This window comes from Toxotes jaculatrix, chromosome 19, assembly GCF_017976425.1.
Source record: "Toxotes jaculatrix isolate fToxJac2 chromosome 19, fToxJac2.pri, whole genome shotgun sequence".
Classification (NCBI taxonomy): Eukaryota; Metazoa; Chordata; class Actinopteri; family Toxotidae; genus Toxotes; species Toxotes jaculatrix.
The window spans coordinates 8,516,866-8,534,544 of NC_054412.1; the positions used below are offsets into that span (position 1 = coordinate 8,516,866).

The 17,679-nt window shown below is 43.6% G+C and overlaps 1 protein-coding gene across 1 annotated transcript in view; it reads left to right on the forward strand.

Annotated features, from left to right (window-relative positions):
• Positions 1-16,309, forward strand: part of LOC121199955 (nesprin-1-like) — a 50,214-nt gene extending 33,905 nt beyond the window's left edge. Inside the window, exons 28-58 of the mRNA XM_041064978.1 lie at positions 30-238; positions 344-452; positions 559-633; positions 815-994; positions 1,114-1,278; positions 1,472-1,612; positions 1,703-1,863; positions 2,275-2,431; positions 3,239-3,466; positions 3,623-3,721; positions 3,946-4,133; positions 5,544-5,667; positions 5,755-5,921; positions 6,097-6,250; positions 6,385-7,040; positions 7,429-7,608; positions 7,875-8,028; positions 8,423-8,581; positions 8,981-9,001; positions 9,256-9,438; positions 9,563-9,664; positions 10,198-10,401; positions 10,587-10,794; positions 11,652-11,767; positions 12,013-12,218; positions 12,324-12,485; positions 12,582-12,861; positions 13,141-13,313; positions 14,323-14,632; positions 14,770-14,934; positions 15,941-16,309. Of these exons, the coding sequence (XP_040920912.1) occupies positions 30-238; positions 344-452; positions 559-633; positions 815-994; positions 1,114-1,278; positions 1,472-1,612; positions 1,703-1,863; positions 2,275-2,431; positions 3,239-3,466; positions 3,623-3,721; positions 3,946-4,133; positions 5,544-5,667; positions 5,755-5,921; positions 6,097-6,250; positions 6,385-7,040; positions 7,429-7,608; positions 7,875-8,028; positions 8,423-8,581; positions 8,981-9,001; positions 9,256-9,438; positions 9,563-9,664; positions 10,198-10,401; positions 10,587-10,794; positions 11,652-11,767; positions 12,013-12,218; positions 12,324-12,485; positions 12,582-12,861; positions 13,141-13,313; positions 14,323-14,632; positions 14,770-14,934; positions 15,941-16,309 (5,805 nt within the window). The remainder of the gene's footprint in view (positions 1-29; positions 239-343; positions 453-558; positions 634-814; positions 995-1,113; positions 1,279-1,471; positions 1,613-1,702; positions 1,864-2,274; positions 2,432-3,238; positions 3,467-3,622; positions 3,722-3,945; positions 4,134-5,543; positions 5,668-5,754; positions 5,922-6,096; positions 6,251-6,384; positions 7,041-7,428; positions 7,609-7,874; positions 8,029-8,422; positions 8,582-8,980; positions 9,002-9,255; positions 9,439-9,562; positions 9,665-10,197; positions 10,402-10,586; positions 10,795-11,651; positions 11,768-12,012; positions 12,219-12,323; positions 12,486-12,581; positions 12,862-13,140; positions 13,314-14,322; positions 14,633-14,769; positions 14,935-15,940) is intronic.
• Positions 16,310-17,679: the final 1,370 nt, after the last annotated feature.

Genomic DNA, 17,679 nt, shown 5'->3' on the forward strand with positions numbered 1-17,679 from the left:
TTCAGCATTTCCTTCTTTCTTATCTCCAGACTTTCTTCAGGGAACGCAAACCTCTGACTTTGTGTGAGAAGAGGATTAGGAACATGGAGGATCTGTGTCACAAGTTGCCTGACAACGACCCGGCTTATCGAACACTAGACTCCACAAGAAGGGCCGTAGATGAGGTTACAGAGCAAATTAAGAGCACCCACCTCAAACTGGAGCAGCACCCAGATAAATGGAAAGAGTGGAACGAGAGGTAAAGATCAACAAAAACTCAAAATCCCCAAAGAAATTCCAACATCTTTAAGTCTTACTTTTTCATCACTGCAGGGGGTTCAGATTACTGGTTTCTTTTTCCTAGGTTCTGTGAACTTTCCGATTGGCTCTCATCTCAGAGGAGGCAGGTGAGACTCTTGAGAGAGACCGCAAGAAATTCCAGCCGTAAGGAGCAAGTGAATGCTGCTGTTCAGGTGAGCCAGCAAACTGTGTTTGCTGCCGAAGGCGCAGAGATTAGTTCATGTACAGCTGATCCTCAGTAAACCCACATTCCCTTTTTTGTGCTTCCACCATTTTTAGGCACTGCAGGAAGCAGTGGATGCCCGTGAGGAAAGCTTACTGTGGCTTAAAAACATCCTTGCTGAACTCTCTGAGGTTAGTTCTGAACTGGAGGTCCAGAGACAAAGAGCAGCCCTGGCCAAACTCTCAACTGACGTGCGGGGACTCTTTTCTTCTCTCTGTCAGGTATTCAAAGATGTTGTGTTAAAAATGCGTCTGTCTCTGTGTTTTCTTCATGAAATCCTTCTTTCTGATCCTCTGCTGTCTTAATTCACAGTGGGGTGAAGAGGGCTCTGCCAAGTTCCAGTATGAGGAGTTGAGGGAGGAGGTGCGTGGTGCTCTGGAGGAGGTTCTCAGAGCACGAAGGGAGGCTGAGGAGCAGACCAGAAAGATCCTTGATGCTGAAGATCTGGAGGAGGCCAAACAACTTTATCTCATTCACCAGGTGTGTATAGAGGTGGGAGAGTGGTGGTGTCAGCTGTGTACAGATATTTAATTTATAGAACCATGCATCAAACAGATATGTTCAGATGACACTAAGATGGCAATGAACACAAATTTATATGCACATTACAGCAACACCTAAAGCGCCTGCATGCGAACAGGAGAGAGGCAGAGCTCCTGGTGTCCCACTGCCGCCAGCTGCAGACAGGGGAGGTGCTCAGTGAGTCTCTACAGGAACTGGAGGAAGCTTTCAGAGAGGTCGACCGCAAATCGGGGGCAAAAGAGCACAACCTGCAGGTAGACAGAGCCTGCATTTTTCTCACTTGTCAGTGTGTATCTGTGAGTGTCATTGATTATCCACACACACCCCTGCCGTGGTCATTGATTGGTCCAACATTTCATTACTCATCTCCTCTGTGTGTACATGCAGTATTTTCTGTATGAAACTTTATCCATGGAAATGATTCTGCTGTTTTTTCATCATCTCAAGGCCACTCTGACCTGGTGGCAGAACTTCGAAGCAGAGAGAGAAACAGTTTGGAGGTTTATCAGCAACACCAACAATGAGCTACACAAAGAACTTATTTTCAACAGCCTGGACAGCCTGAGAATGGAACTGGAGCACAATAAGGTGTGTGTCTTTGTTATTGTATTTGTTCATGCATATACTACATACCCTGCTTATGTTTATAAAAGGTATTGGCTCCTTTTCTGTCTGCAGGAGCTCCTCACTGGGGTTGAGGAATGTTGTGTGAGAGCAGATCTCCTCTTGGAGAAGGCAGCAGATATTCAGCTTGGTCCAAAGAATCAGACTCTTCTTCTGCAGCAGGCCCAGTCCACCAGAGAAGCAGTCACACAACTTCAAGACCACCTCAACAAGAAGTAAGAATATCTTCACCTCTGTTCCCCCCTCCTCTTGAATTGTGCTCTTTGAACTTGTGCTCTATAACTTCCTCAAACTTAAGTCATATTTTCAAATTTAATGGGGAAAAAAGTGAAGTACAAAAGCACTTTTCACCAAGCAAAATGATATTGTTTGTCATTTTTTATCACTTAGGAACAAGGCTTTTAGTTTAACAACAAAATTGCAGATCTGCCATAGTACTTTTATACAGTGTGACAGCAAAAATCATACATTTTGCCTCTTTGATAAGCTATTTTATTTAAGCGAAATTGACAGCTGCAGTCAGGTGTCAGTGCGTGTGCTTGTTTGTTCTTATTCCTACAGTATGACATAGACATGCATCAAGTATATTTGACAAAATACATCTTTCCTAATCTTGTGTCTTTCAGTGTTGTCCAGCTGGAGAGGATGTGTGTGTGGTGGGAGCGCTTCAGCAGTGAATCAGAGACCCTCTCCTCTTGGATCAGTGAGAAGGAGCAGGAGCTTGAGGCCATCAACACCACCTCCTCCTTGGATCCTTTAGACAAAAACATCAGCACAGTGGAGGTACTGTATGCCATGTCTCTCCTATTATAGCATTTTATTCTGCAACTTGTTTTTTTATCCCATGGTGCTTTTTCTAAGTTCAGATCAGTCCCTCAGAGGCAAGTCTGTGACTGACTGTGCAATCAGTATTAGGGAAGTTTTTACACTCCTTCAATAATCTTCTGATATTCACAAATACACATGCATCATCCACACATTTATTCGTAGCTCCAAGGGAAATGAATCAAAATTGCTGTCTCTCCTTATGTCTGTAGTGTACAGTATCAGTGTGCCCTCAGGGTTATTAAGATTGAGATGAAATAAGATGAAATTTTAATCTAACCCCAAGGGGAAATTGGGTCAGTGCTGCAGCTAAGACTAGGATATAGAAAATAAATTGATCATATTGAGGAAAATATAATCTCGCCAAGCCAGACTTCAGACTTGTCAGTCTCACAGAGTTTTGGAGAAAATCTGGTAAAAAAAAAAAAAAAAAAATTGGGATAGTTGGACTTAACAAAAATCCTGAGGCAGCCATTTGATTTTTTTGTAAATTTGAAAACATTTGCCTCCAGAAACAGCACGGTCACTTTTCTTTTCAACCAAACTTTTGTGCTTGAATTTTTCTAGACCTACACAAACCTGAAAAACAGTAGTCTCGTTTTGCCAGATAAATAATTTATTGAAGGTTAGAAATAACAGTGTCTCTTCCTGTTATCAAGTCTTTCTCTCCTTCTGTCTCGTGTTTTTCTCTTTTATTGTATTTTCCCCAACTCTTGCCCACATACATTTCCTCAATATAATTTGTATGTTGTTGCTTCTCTCCAGGAGGTGGGGAAAGGTCTAGAGGAGAGAAGGGCAGCCCTGGGCCACATGGAGGCAGACTGTGAGGCCCTATCAAGGTTTGTGACCCCTGGTGAGGCTGGACGTATCCGAGCACGTCTTACCCAGATAAGGCGCTACTGGGAAGAGCTGAAGGGGAGAGTGGAACAGCTGGGAGGACAGCTCAACCAGAGCGCCTCCTACCGGCAGAGATACAATGATAACCTTGAACAGGTATGAAGCAACACATAATGCTCTAACAAAAGTGATTTCAAGCCATAGGACATATGCTTGAACCCTCATCCAACTTTGATTCACTGGTGTTGAAATTGTAACTAAGACCTTTTAAGATTTTTATTTTTGAGTTACTGAAGTTTTTGTCATTGTCAGGTCAAGAAAACCATGAGTGATATTGAAGAGAAGCTTGACTGTCCAATCACGCAGTGTTCATCATCATCTGAGACCTACAAAATCCTCCAGAATCATATGGTGAGAAAAAAACACAGCGAGCGCCTATTAAATTACAATTTGCCTAGATTGATTTTCAGGTTAAACTGTAATCAACAACATGACACTGTTTTCTGTAATTTAGCACAGTGGCAAAGTGTTGGTTATCTTTTTAGTATACCTTATGTACAGGAATTTTCTTTGTAGTCACTGTGGTTTAACATCCTCTGCTGAGACGATGACAAATACATCTCCATTTCCTCCAGGAGGTCTGCCAGACTGTTGAGCAGCTAAAGCCCAGGCTGATGGCTCTGTGTTCGGCCATGAAGAGGCTTGGAGAGGGCAGCCAGCTGGAGGAAGAGGTGGCTAACCTCCAGAAGCAACAGGGGCAGTTTCTGGGAAAGGCCTCGGAAAAGCAAGCTACATTAGAAAGCCTTCTAGCACTGTGGCAAAGGTACAATAAACAGCAATAAGTGCCCACATTTGGGCCTTTTGTAGAAATTTGGTCTTTCTATTTATCTCTATTTGCTAAAGATACGATGGTACTACATTGAAAAATGTCATACATCACCTGTGTATTTGTCTGGAAAAGAACATCAGTCTGTGTCAGGCTTGTATGCTGTGTGAAGCTGAATGTTCCAGCCATACTCAGCAACATCCTGAATGTCTGGTCATATTGAATTCCCAGGCTTGAACCATGCAGCTTTTCAGAGATCAGCATGTACTGATCTGTAGACAGAACAGAATAACAAAGAGTCTCTGTTTCTCTGTTATTATCTGAAAATGACTCTGTTTATTCATCATGAGCTGACTTGAGATTTTATCCAGGATGCATTGCAAGCCGCTGTGATTCCTTGCTGGGCTAATAGTATTGTTCTGTAACTGGTGTGTGTGTATCTCTTCAACACCTAGATGTGGTGTGGTTGACTATTTCTGGTGTTTGTCACGCCACACAAACACAGGAACTATGAAAAGGGAAATGAGGAAATGATTTATAAGGAACAGTTTTGAGAATACAGCTGACGGCTGGAGGAGTTGTTTTTTTTACTATACTGTCCTCTTGTTTTTGCTGTCTCTTTTCCCTGTCAGCCGACTCACATGAGTCTTTTATTCTGATCGTATAAACATTTCTATTTCTCCTTTTATCGTGCATTTGCTCTTTCTGCTGAATCCTCCTCTATATGCCAATTTCCTCTTTTATTCCCTGAATTATTCCCCAATCTTTGTGTGATGTAGAGCAGCAAGATCTTATCTTTGACACAGTCTGTCTGTCCCCCTGTCAGCCATTGCGTTCCTGTTCTAATAATATGCTTTTATTATCATTTTCTTTGTTCACACAATAGACTTTCACTGGAGCGGTTGTTTCTCTTTCTTTGTACTATTCAGAAGGGACAAAATAATCCAGTCACTGTGGTAACTGCTTAAAATGCTAAAGTCTTTTAGTATTTACCCAGTCAGTGACTCTTTTTTTAAATTAACTGATTTGTATTTTTGCTGCTAAACTTTTGGCAGGTTTATGTGTTTCAGTTTGTGTATGTGTGGTTCTGTTTTCCTGTTGTAGTCAACCTCATTTCGTCCCCTGCAGGTGTATGCATGAGGGATTACTTAGAGCACTGGGTGCTCTGGCGAGATATGGTTGCCCTCATTATGAGCCTTTCACTGATACTGAGCCATGGTCAGATAAAAAAATAACTCACGGACAGTATCACTCCGTGTGTGTGCGTCTGTGTGTTTGTGTACTTTAAGATCATTAGCTGTTACTGATATCCATCTATTGTTAAATCAACATTTATCCAATTTCATTCAAGGATGGTCCTGCGTACGTTTTCTCTGATTTCAACACATACCACCTTTGTATCTACAGATTTGAAAAGGAGATTTCGTCCATGAAAAGCTGGCTGGACAGGTGTGAGTCTGTTTGCTGTCCAGACACCGAACTGCTCTCTGCAGACAAAGTAAAGCTTAGGAATGAACTACAGAATATACAGGTAAATCATTTCACCATTCCTTATTTGTGTTTCACTTATCAGAAGTTTTGTGTCGTATAATTTTTAAATATTTATTCACCCATCCAGGAAATGCAGCGGGAGACACCATCCTATGATGTCCTTCTCCAGGGCCTTGTGAATCTCGGATTGTGTCTGTATCCCACAGCACCTGAAGCTCGTATCCAAGAGTTCAGTGATGATCTCACACAGCTACAGGAGAGATCCACCTCTGTGAAGAACAGCATATCACACAGGTACCTGTGTTTTTTTACATTGTTATATAGATAATTTACACCTGTATACCCCTGCATGGATGGATTCCAGCATTTTTCCTATCAGCTTTCAGCTTTTTCCCCCAAGTTGTTTATTTAGTTTATTTTTAGACCTCTGAAGGTACTAATCACGGTCATATAACTACCTCTCCTTTAGGTTTGAGCTGCTGAAGTCACAGTTGTCACAGCTGGAGTTGTTTGATGAGGCGCTGCTGACTCTGACCCAAAGGAGTGAAAACTTCCTGTCTGTCTTGAGAAGCTCTTCCCAGGTTGATATTGCTGATCTTGAGGCTGCAATCACTAAGCTGAAGGTGAGAAATCAATAATGTGTTAACAATGATGTCTTTTATAGGCACTGTATGTTAGAGCAGTTACAGTAAGCAAGTTTATATTGATTGCTGTTCGAGCTCATAGAAGTTCGTCTAATTAAACTGTCTTGTCACAGGAGCATGAGGTGAAGCTACAGGCGTATGCATCGCTGAGAGAGACACTTCATCAAAGAGAGTCCTCCCTTCTTTGCTCTTCCACCCCGGAGGCCCAACAGCAGCTCCAGGGCTGGAGGGAGGACTGCCTACAGCCCCTCAGTGAATCCCAGCGTCTCCTTCTCGTCCGTAAAGAGTGCCTGACTGAGTTAAAGACTTTCCTTGGGAAACACGCAGTGGCAACTAAGGCTGTGCACCGCCTTCACGAGGCTGTTGAGGGCAGGGGGAGCTGGGACCGCGCCAAAGCTGAAGAGCTGCATCATGGAATAGGGGAAGTGGCTAAAGATGTTGCTCGGCTTGAAGCTGAGGCAGTCGGGTTAGATGGGCAGCTGAGCAAGGCACACCTGCAACTGTGTGGGTCAGAATGGCCAGGTTCCAGGGACACAGGCCATCCGCAGGGAAGAACGTCTTGCAGAGGACAGGCAGTGGCTCTCACAATGGCTCTGGAGGAAGTACAGAGGGGTGTGGGATGGAGGCAGAGTGAAGCAGATGCTTTAGGCGCCTTGTGGAGCTCCTTCAGGGAGAGGAGGGAAGAGGTGATGAAGAATTTGAGGAAACTCGAAGATGAAGTGAGGCATGAGGGGGCCAGAGAGAGCTCTGTACAGGCCTTTCAAAACAGGTATGAACATGATGTTCTGTTATTATTCTTTAATAAGAAAATTAATAAGCAACATACAAATCTGAAAATCTTTGTGCAAGACTTAAATTTTGATCATCTGAAAAAACACTGCATTGCTATTATTTGGATAAAAATTTGATTTCACTGAATTAATTCAAAGGGCTGTAATTTTTTGTTGTTCTCAGAGGTGTATTGTTGAATATATTTTGTGGAATACACTGTCACGTTCTGGTGCATCCTGTGAAACCCACTCTATGCCTGTCAATGAATGAAGCCAAACTACAGACGGACAAATCCATTTAAATCTGATCTCCTGAAAAATGAGATATATTATGTTGGAATCAGGCTAGTGATCCCCATTGTTTTCTCCTGCATCTGCTTCTCCCAGGCTGCGTTTTTTCGTCCAGCTGGAGGATGAGCTCCAGTCCCTGCAGCACTCTCAACAGTGGTTAGAGGAAAAGGGAAGCCAGCTGGCCCAGAGAGACAGTGAGCTGGCTGGGGAGGCTCTCAGGGAGGTAGCTCTGGTGAAGACAGCCTGGGAGAACGTCAGGACTCTGATCACCAACGGGTAAGGAGGGGAGACGACAGAGAGGGATTTAGACTTATTCATCCTGTTTAAAATCCTTTGCTGTATTTGTTTTTGGTTCTGCTGAGCAAGGTGGGGAGTTAATTTGGGACCTAAGTAGAACTGGTTAGATAACTTTTAATCAATTTAACATGGAAACACAACAGATTAGGAGCAGCTTTAGAATCCGTTGGCTTCTTACCAACTAATATCCACTGCCACTTCACAAGGAATATCTTTGACCTTTTTTTCTCTCTTTCTTAATTCAGTCAAGAACAGAGTGGGTTGGTGGTAGATCTTCTCCGTCAGTTTCATCACCTGAAGTCAGTCCTTAGCACTGTGGTGGAGAGTGCTCATAGTATCGCACACAATCTGCCCGACCACAATCACAACACTCAGGAGGCCAAAAGGACTTTCATACGGGTCAGAATCTTTAGTTTTTCTAAACTGCTGTGCATAACTTATTTTTTCATGTTTTCAGTGAAATATGTTTTTCAGGTATTAAAATAAGTTTTACATGGTTTATTTAGCTAAAGATACTGAAAAACAGTTAGACTTTCACTAGGCAGCAACTGTTTGTTTTCTCTTCTTAAAATCACTGAACTGTGTAATTCTGCAGTTATTTATTTACCTGTATCATGGTAAAATGTGTATAATCTTACCTGTGTATCAGTCTATATAATGTAATATCAGTCTCTCAGAAACAGAGCTTCATTGCAACAATCAATGCCCTCTCTTCCCCTCTAGTTTGTACAGTATCTCTCCCTCTAGTGGTGGTCTGTTGTCATTCCTTCTGCCGTCCTCTCTGCCCCTCTAGCATGAGACTGTCCAAGCGGAGCTGAGAGAAAAGCAGGAAGACATGGACCAGCTCATCAGTACGGTCGAGGACCTGCAGAGAGAATTGGAGAAGGTTCCCAGCTCTGATACATCCTCCATCCAGAGAGACATGGAGACATTGAGAGACCAGTGGCTGGAGGTGAGTGGTGCTCTGTAACACAGTTTGTGCCATGCTTCTATTTTGGTGAAAAAATCACTCAGCGTTTTTTTTATTTTAGACAAATGCTTGATACATTCACATCCTAGATCTACTTTTTCTGTCCATTGTGAAATAATACTAATGAATTGTCCTTGTCCTGACATATGGTACTTGAATTTTCTAGAAACCATGAGGATTATTTTGCCCAGCCTGGGGCTTAAATATGATAACAACTATGAAGAGATTTGTGGTGTTGTTTACTATGACTATTTTAAAAAAACCCTCAATTATGACATCTACAGCGCAGTTCTGCCAAACACTTGCGCTGTTCCTGTTTTAATGATATTTATTTCTGTCTGTTTTTCCCTTTTTTCCATTTTCTCCTCTTGTGGGATTCAGTTGGCTGCTCAGCTGTCAGAAGTGAGACAGAAATATAAACAAGTCTAGACACGTTATCTGCCTTTATGTCTTTCTCTCTCTCTCACTTCTTATCCCCACATCTGTCAAACCAATTAAGTCTCGTTTTCCTTCCATCTCCCAGTAAAGCATACCACCCCCTGTCACTGGGAGGCAGAGAGAAAACCGATCACAAAGGAGAGAGAGCCCATGTCTCTGGTTGACTGAGATGTATTCTGTCCCGTACTCAAGCAGAATGCTGGTCTCTGTTCCTGCAGGTCTCAGAAAGAATTCAAACCAACGTAGAGAGACTTGGCCTCTGTGTGGCCCTGTGGGACGACCTCAAGGCCATGGAGCAGGACATCAACCAGTGGACAGCCACCTCCATTGCTGACCTCACAGACAGCGTCACCAATCTCAGTGATAAGGAGAAGGCAGAGGCCCAGCTTACCACCTTTCAGGTTAGATTGTGCTGGGCAGTCTTTGTGAAAGAGTGTGTGAGTGATGATGGTGGTGTAATATGCAAATTGAGTTGAGTCATAGCAGTTGTGAGGTAATTGAAATATCCTGCACTTTGCTCTACAGGCTGAGGTTGAGAAGAGGGAGCAGAAGCTGGATGCCCTGCAGGAGAGAGTGACAGAGCTGAAGGAGCGAGCCAAACTGCAGGAAACCCCGTTACAAATGCAGGTGAGAGCAGAGGAGAAATACAGGAGGAATTTGCTGAAGCTATTATAGCAGAAGAATATTTTTTATCTTGTCCTTGAGGTGATGGGTAATGTTTCACATAGGATCTGATGTAATGCAATGATGTTTTAGGCTCTGAGGCAGGAAACTCATTACACTACAGCTATGTGTTTGTAATGATGGTATTACAAATGCTTGTTTTGTTGTCAGGTTTAATGTTTTTTAGCCACGTTTTTCTTTCTTAGGAAGATATGGAACAAATTTCTATCATATAACTTTAAAAATATCGCTACATCTGATCTACGTTTAATTATAAGTGAACAGAATGAAAGGAAGATTTTTTTTGCTTAGCAAGTGGGATTTTTCTTTTTTCTTGCATAAGGCAAAAACGTTATTACTAATGCAAACCCCTTGAATCTTTAATGTTTGCCATTGATGTTATTTTGCAACTAGTCATACGAAAGATAATCACTTCTTGCATGTTTTCTGTATCTGCTTTGGTTGTTTAATGTTGCTAAATGTCTTTATTGAACCAGGTCCTGGAGTCAGACCTGAGGAAGAAAATGACCCATGCACAGGAGGTGTACAACCAGGCCAAACACACTCTGACCTACTTCACTTTCCAAAAACAGCGACTTGAGGACCTCATGTCCCAGATGGCCGAGCGGCTGGAGGCAGTTGAGGGTTCCTTGTCTGACCTCACTGAAGCTACTTCCCCTGAAGATATTGGTACTGTCAAGGTATGTTACATTTACTTCACTTTGGTACAAGAATACAGTAATTCAAGAACTATACATAGTATAGTATTTACACGCAAATTGAAAATGTGCTCAAAAACTGATTGGAAACCCACTCAGCGTCTCTGCCCTTTCCACCACTTCATAGTCTCACTAATGAACATATATTTTTTGCTGCTCATATACAGAACCTGCAGAGCGTTGTGCAGCAACAGAGGGCAGACATGGACTCGGCTAGAGATGCCCTGACTGCCCTGTGCAGGTCGCATCCCTCTCAGGAGCTGTCAAGCCTCTCCTCTGACCTCACCTCCATTGCCAAGCGAACAGAGGCTGTTGCTCAGCGTTGTGCCAAGACCAGGGGCAGCCTGCAGGATGGGCTACAGCTCCATTTCAACGGTAAGATATGTGACTGGTCAGTTTTGTTTTTGTTCGGAGTTCCGGATAGACCTTTAGATGCTTCATGAAATTTTTTGGCCTTTTCTTTTAATTAACACCATGTGGACCTTATTAGCATGGAAAAATAGAAATAGAAATTTAAAAAGGGGGGAAGTGGTGGGTCACGTATACATACAGACAGACTACACAGACTGTGGTAGCATGAAGGACACATTTGAATGTCAGATGCATATTTACACAGAGTCTGGCCTGAATGTTGTAGTACAGGCAATCCACTTTGTCCAACTCTCAACAGCTATATATTTCTGGGTTCTCAAGTTACTCCCTGATAAAGGAGAAGTTAGAATTTTAATAACACTTAAAATCTCATAATCGCCCAGTGAAATACTGCACAGTTATATGGCGCAATGTCATTTGTTCATGTTAGTGGTGCAACAGATTTAGTGTTGATTATCCTACATTTTTCCCCAGAGCACACTCAATCCGCCCACAACAACCCACACTCCATTGACACACACTGTCTGGTACACCGGTGCGCTCTCGTTGCTCAGGCACACACCTGTGCCTCAGAGAGTAATGTCGCTCTCGTCACATCTGTTCTCGAGGGAGTCATTTTGGGCTTGTTGCCAAGGCAACCTGGCGCTGCACAGCGTGGACACACCCACACTTCCCATCTGCCTCAACACATCTCCTCCTCTCACTCTCCTGCTTTTGGTTACTCCACTTTTAAATCTTCTCTGCCTTCATTTCACCACACATCAGTATTACTGATGTGTGGTAAAATACTAGTATTAGTATTAGTAGCAAGCATCTCATTTTTCCCTCTTCATTTCACGGGTTCTTACTCTTCCTCAAAGCAGAGCTCGTCCAAGACTTCCATGCCTGGCTTGCAGATCTAAAGTTGGAGCTGAAAGAATGTTCAAACCAATCAGGAGATGTTGCCATCCTTGGAGCCAAGTTACAGAGGTTGAAGGTAGTGTAATATCGTACTCTTACATAACTTACTGATGGCGCAGTTGCCAGGGAGCTCTGACTAATCAAAGGCATATTCAGGTCTGTCTGACTACAGATACTCCCAGAGAAAGACTTAAGTGTTATGAGCTTATGAAGCTTCTTAGTTAGGCATATTTTATCCATATGTAGACAGTAGTAATTCTAGATCTGAGGGCTGTAACTGTTAAATTTAGCGTGGACATGTTCCTCCTCCTACATCCACAGGTGTCACTTGAGCGGACATCAGAGGGTGAGAAGCGGCTCTCCCAGGTTTCTCAGGAGGCCGAAAGGCTCCAGCTCCATCTGCCCAAAGCTGGAGCAGCACAGGTCCAAGAGCATCTCTCCTCCTGTCAGAGAGAGTGGAAGAACTACCTGGACAGCTGTTCTCAGAGCCAGCGAGACTTGGAAGAGAGTATTGGTCTTCTGAAAAAGTGAGTCATCACTCTTGTCATATCTGGTATTTATGTTAAGGAACTTAACATAAAATAGGAATTTGCCTTTCCTTTCCTCTCCTCTCCCTTCCCCTCCCCTCACAGCTTTGATGATTGTGTGGAGGGTATAAGAGACTGGCTAAAGCAGATGGAGCTCAGCCTCCAGAGCGAGCCTGTTCTTGGCGCAGAGAGCCAGCAAGGAACCCCCGATGCCACAGAAGAGCTGGAGAGAATGGAAAACCTCCATAAGGAGCTACTAGCAAGAAGGTATGTGTATGTGGGTGTGTGAGGCTGTATGTTACAGATGCCATAGCAACAGCTGTTAAATATTCTGAACAATAACATATCACTCTCTCTTGCAAGGGACTCTATTGAGCGTGTCTGCCAGGAGGCCCAGTCTCTGTCTGATGCAGGTCGGGGGTCAGGAGGAGAGGTCAGAGTGACAGGCCAACTCCAGATGGAGCACCAAGCCCTGCTGAAGGCAGCCAGGGAGAGACTGCGAGGGTGCCAGGAGAGTCAGGCCTTTGGAGAGACCCTCCAGGGAGTTTGGGCCTGGCTGGAGGAGATCCAGGAGAGACTGGGTACAGTAGACAGCACAATGGGGACCAAAGAGCAGTTAGAGCAGAGGCTGGAGACTGTGCAGGTAAGAGGGGGGTTTGCCTAGTAGACTATACCTCTCCGCAATTTCCATGAAATATTATACAGGCAAAATTCATGTTGTAAATGCTGTTAGAATCTTCAAGCATGCACATATTATATTGGTTATATTTATACATTTTATAACTTTTTTGGACAGACTTCTATTTCAGTCCATTGAACACAAGAGGGGGCGGTTTACTTGAGAAAGTTTTTTCATCTAAAAGTCTGGTGCCTAAATCCAGTCCAATGTCCAGTTCACTGTGGCCCCACTCTGTTTGCACAGGACATCCTGCTTTTGAAGGGTGAGGGGGAGGTCAAGCTGAATATGGCCATGGGTAAGGGTGAGTTGGCCCTGCGCAGCTATGGGGCCGCTGGACAGGAGGTGGTCCGCTCTCAGCTTCAGGAAGTGGAGGATGCATGGGCCACGCTGCTTGTGACTGCCATGAGCTGCCACAGGTAGAATGCTCACCTTAAATTATCACCTAAAATATTATGTAAAAGCTTAGATCCCTTATGTGAAATTAAAACTATTTATACATCATAATTCTAAAGAAATCCATCATTTCACTGTAGAATTGCATATATTGGTGTGAACTGTAAACACATTCTAATGCAGCCATTCTTAATTTTTGCTTTTTTTTTAATGTGCCATTAAATCATGTACCCTGGACATTTTAGAGGCCATTTACCTGTGTGCCAAAAAATCCTCTCATGGGAACAGAGCGGTTATTTTCATCATGATAGATTGATGTCTCAGTGCCATTAATTACCATTAGGTTAAATACACAATGAGAAATATTTGTCTCATTTGGTAACTCTGATTGATGTATCTGATTTCGTGAGTGTTCCTCTGTGTGTGTACGTGCACAACAGCATGCACATGCATCAGTTTGTGTGTGTGTGTTTGTGTATAACCGCAATTATGGCACCTCCAAGAAAAAATTGATCTCATTAGAGACTAAATGGTGGATGGCAAACTGTGGGTCACACATGGGGTGTGTTTGTATTTTAAGGAGAAGAGCATAACAGGAGGCGAGGGGTAGCAGGTGAAATGAAAGTGCGTGTGTGTGTGTGAGTGTGCAGAAATTGGCGTTATTTGTACATGCGGGGTAACAGATGGCAAGGAAAATTATGGGTGTGCATCTCTGTCCATGTGTGTTTGAACCCCCATGATAAAAGGGGATAAAGGCAATAAGCCAGTATTATGACTATTTATGTTTCTTGGCCATGACATGGGTCTGAAATATACTTTGCACTTACATACAGAGGAGAGTATAAAGGTACACAGCATGTTTTGTTTTGAGAACAATATGTACCAAGAATTTAAAGTAACCAGATTACTTAAACATTTGTGTAAAATGTAACAGTACTTTTATTTTTCATATATTTTCTGTTTCCTCAAAAGGTATAATTTCCATCTGTGCCAGTCACAGACTAACACAGATATCTATTGTCCTCTCTTCAGTCGTTTGGAGTGGACTGTGTCACAGTGGGGAGGATACCTGGACAGTGCTGCCCAACTGCGGTGCTGGATGGAGGCTGTAGAGCGGGAGGTGTGTGCCCCGCTTACCCCGCAGCCGGGGCCCAGAGAAAAGGCCTCCCAGCTAGAGAGACTTAGAGCCCTGCTGGCTGACCTGGAAGACCACCAGGTGGCACTGTCCAGCTTGGAAGAAAAAGCCAGAGAACTTTTCAAGAAAACCGGTGATGCCAGCTTTAACCATGGTGCTCGAGTCCAGCTGCAGGCGCAGTTTGATGACCTTACAGCTTTGGTAGAGGTACAGAAGAACTTACTTCATCCTTTGGTATAGACAGTAATAAAAACCTTGAATCTATTTTAGCTTGCTGAAACATTTTGGTAATATTATCATTTACCAACGAATGCACATGTAGATTGTTTGTACTGATTCTGTAGGAGAGAGTACGTCTTGCGCAGGCTGTGGTGTTGGAACACCAAGAATACCTGGAGGCTGTGAGGGAGCTGACCGACTGGCTGATGACTGCAGGAGAGGAGCTGCAGCACTGGTCTGATACATCAGGAGACTCTAACTCCATCAAAAAGAAACTGTCAGAAGTGAGGGTAAGGAAGAGTGTCACATACAAACATAAAACCTCACTTTGTTCATCCCCCTATGGACACTTTTGTCTTCTATGTATATATTTTTGTCAGGGATGTGTGTATCAGTGAATCTACACTCAGCTTTAAGGTTTTGTACATGTTATCTGTTGCTAAGGTAACTGATTGCTGAATTATCTGAACCTATCTAATCTTAATGGACTCCTGCTATGAAGGAGGGCAAACTGTGAAGGGAATTGAAATTGGTTCTCAGTTTGTTTCCATATCACAGCCAAATATCTCAATCTCTCCAGGCACATTTTTACTGCCAATAAGTTGTGCTTTTAAAAAAAAAAAAAAAGTTAAAAAAAAAAAAAGAGGAGCAGTGAAATTAATGCCTAAGCTTTTCCCTGTTCAATAATTCTGCCATTACAGAGGAGACAAAAATATGTGAGGAGGTATTGATTTGCATTTAAATTTAACACACAGGCCCTAATTATCACATTATAAATGTGTGTTTGTAGAGTCGTGGTGTGAGGCATTTCATTACACGAGGAAATATAATTTGTTGTATACACAAGCTACTTGCACCATTTTCATTTTCCGTTTATGGTCTCAAGGTTAACATTCATATCCTATCACACGCACTGAACGATCTTCTCTCTTTAATCCCTCTATAAGCTCACTGCTCAAGTGTTTGCTTTTCACACCCTCTACCTTCCAAGTGCTACCTTTCCACACAGAATGAGAGATAGAGGCGGAGGAGGATGGAGACCGAGAATGAAATTTCAGTAATAGTGGGAGAATACTGAGATAGCAAATGGAAATACAGGACATCAGAACTAATGTTGCAAAGACAGAATCAAAGAATTGGAGATAAAGATAGAACGTGATGGAGCAGGAGACATATGGGAAAAACATTATGTAGGCAGCTTTAAATAGAATCAACTGCACATTCGGAGGTTGCAGTTTCCGTAGCCACAGTTTCCGTAGCAACTTTGTCTCCTCTCTACCCTCCCTATCTCTTCAGGAGCGTGTGGAGTGTCGGTTACTGGAGGGCCGAGAGCGCCTCAGCCGGGTGCGTCGCAGCGCAGCAACCACAGCGGAGCACACGGCAGCAGGAGGCTGCGAGGCCATGGACCGGCAGCTGGGGGCGCTGTCCCAGGCTCTGGAGCAGTGGGAAGGGGCCGCTCTGAGGGCCAGAGATGGCCTGGAGGGGGCCCTGGCAGCTGCTGCAGCTTCAGAAGAAGAATACAACCGTCTGACCGCTCAGCTGGAAGATGAGTTGAAGGAGCTGGATGGACGGCTGAGGAGGTGGAGCCAGGAGCTGATTAAAGCTGAAGGGCGGAGCAACGGCGAGGAAGCAGTGGAGGGATGGCAGCTGGCTAAGGTACAGTAGCATGGGATTTAAATGAATGGCTTCATAATGTCTAAATTATTCACGTTCACGTTAATCTGCTCACAATTGTTCATTTAAAAAATAATAAATATTAAAAACTTTTGTGTTCAACTGGGATTTGGGTCGGCGAATTGTGATGTGTAAAAGCTGACAGGAGCTATTTTTCTATTTTGCAGTACTGGACTATGTTAATTTTAGAGAAGGTGATTAGCATTGTTTAATGGAAAGTACCCACAGACACACACACGTATGTACACACACATTGTGCAGACATACATACTCTGCATTCAGCTACGCTTTCTCTGTCAGTAATTATCCATTCATTTGTAAATCCCAAAAACAGATTAGTTTGTAAATCAGCTTTACTGGGATGATGAAGGAGTGACAGCTACAATCCCATCAGTTTCCCTCGCTTTCTGCAAGTGCTGCTTCCCCTTCTGTCCCATCTGCCCCTCCTCCTTTTGTTGTTTTTTAGCCATTATTTTCTACTATCTCTCCCTCCCCAAGCATTCCCTTATTCTTTTCTTTCCACTTTTCCCTGTCTGACTGATTTTAACTGAAGTGTACAGTGATGTCTTTCTTGGCTGCAGGGGCTGTTTCTTAGATGCTCCTGCTCCTCACCTCCCCTGCTGCTCTGTTTCTAACCTCCACAGGATGTTTACAGTGTGACAATTTCTCTGTATTGTCAAGGCCATACCAGCATGTACACCCTCATACTCCTCCCCAGGCTTCTTCAGCCATGCCTTTCTCTGGTTTTCCTCAATTTGGGGCTGTCAGAGAACAGAGGAGGAGTCTTCCCTGCTTCTATTTCTCCTCCTCCAGCCTGTTTCCTGTCTCCAGCCTTGTTTTCGTTATGCGCCCGTTTGTGTGCGTTTCAACCAGTCCTGCATCTGTGAGGGCTGACAGCTGAATTCCACCGGGAGAGAGCGTGAGAGAGTGAGAAGGAGGAAAAATGTGTGAGAGGGAATAAGTGCAAGGAGTGGGAGGAGGGACAGAGAAAGAGGAGAGAGGAGAGAAGAGAAAGTAGTAGAATGATAGGAGGGAGGGAAGGAGAAGAGAGCAACGAGTCCACGAGAACGGGCAGGGAGGGAGGGAGGGTTGTTTATTGGTCATACGTCAGAAAGAAAGAAAGAGAGCGAGCGAGTGAGGGTGAGAGAGAGGGAGCTTGTACATATTTCATGGGACAGGATTTCATGTCGGTGTGAGTGCAGAATGTGAGGCACGCTGAGGAGAGCGGGAGAACGTTATCCACAGCTCCTTCCTGCCACACTCCGTGAAGAACAGAAATGCTATTGTACAAGCAGCACTGTGAGTATGTGTTGGAGCGTGTGTGTGTGTGTATGTGTGCATGAATGTGAGAAGAGTGAAAA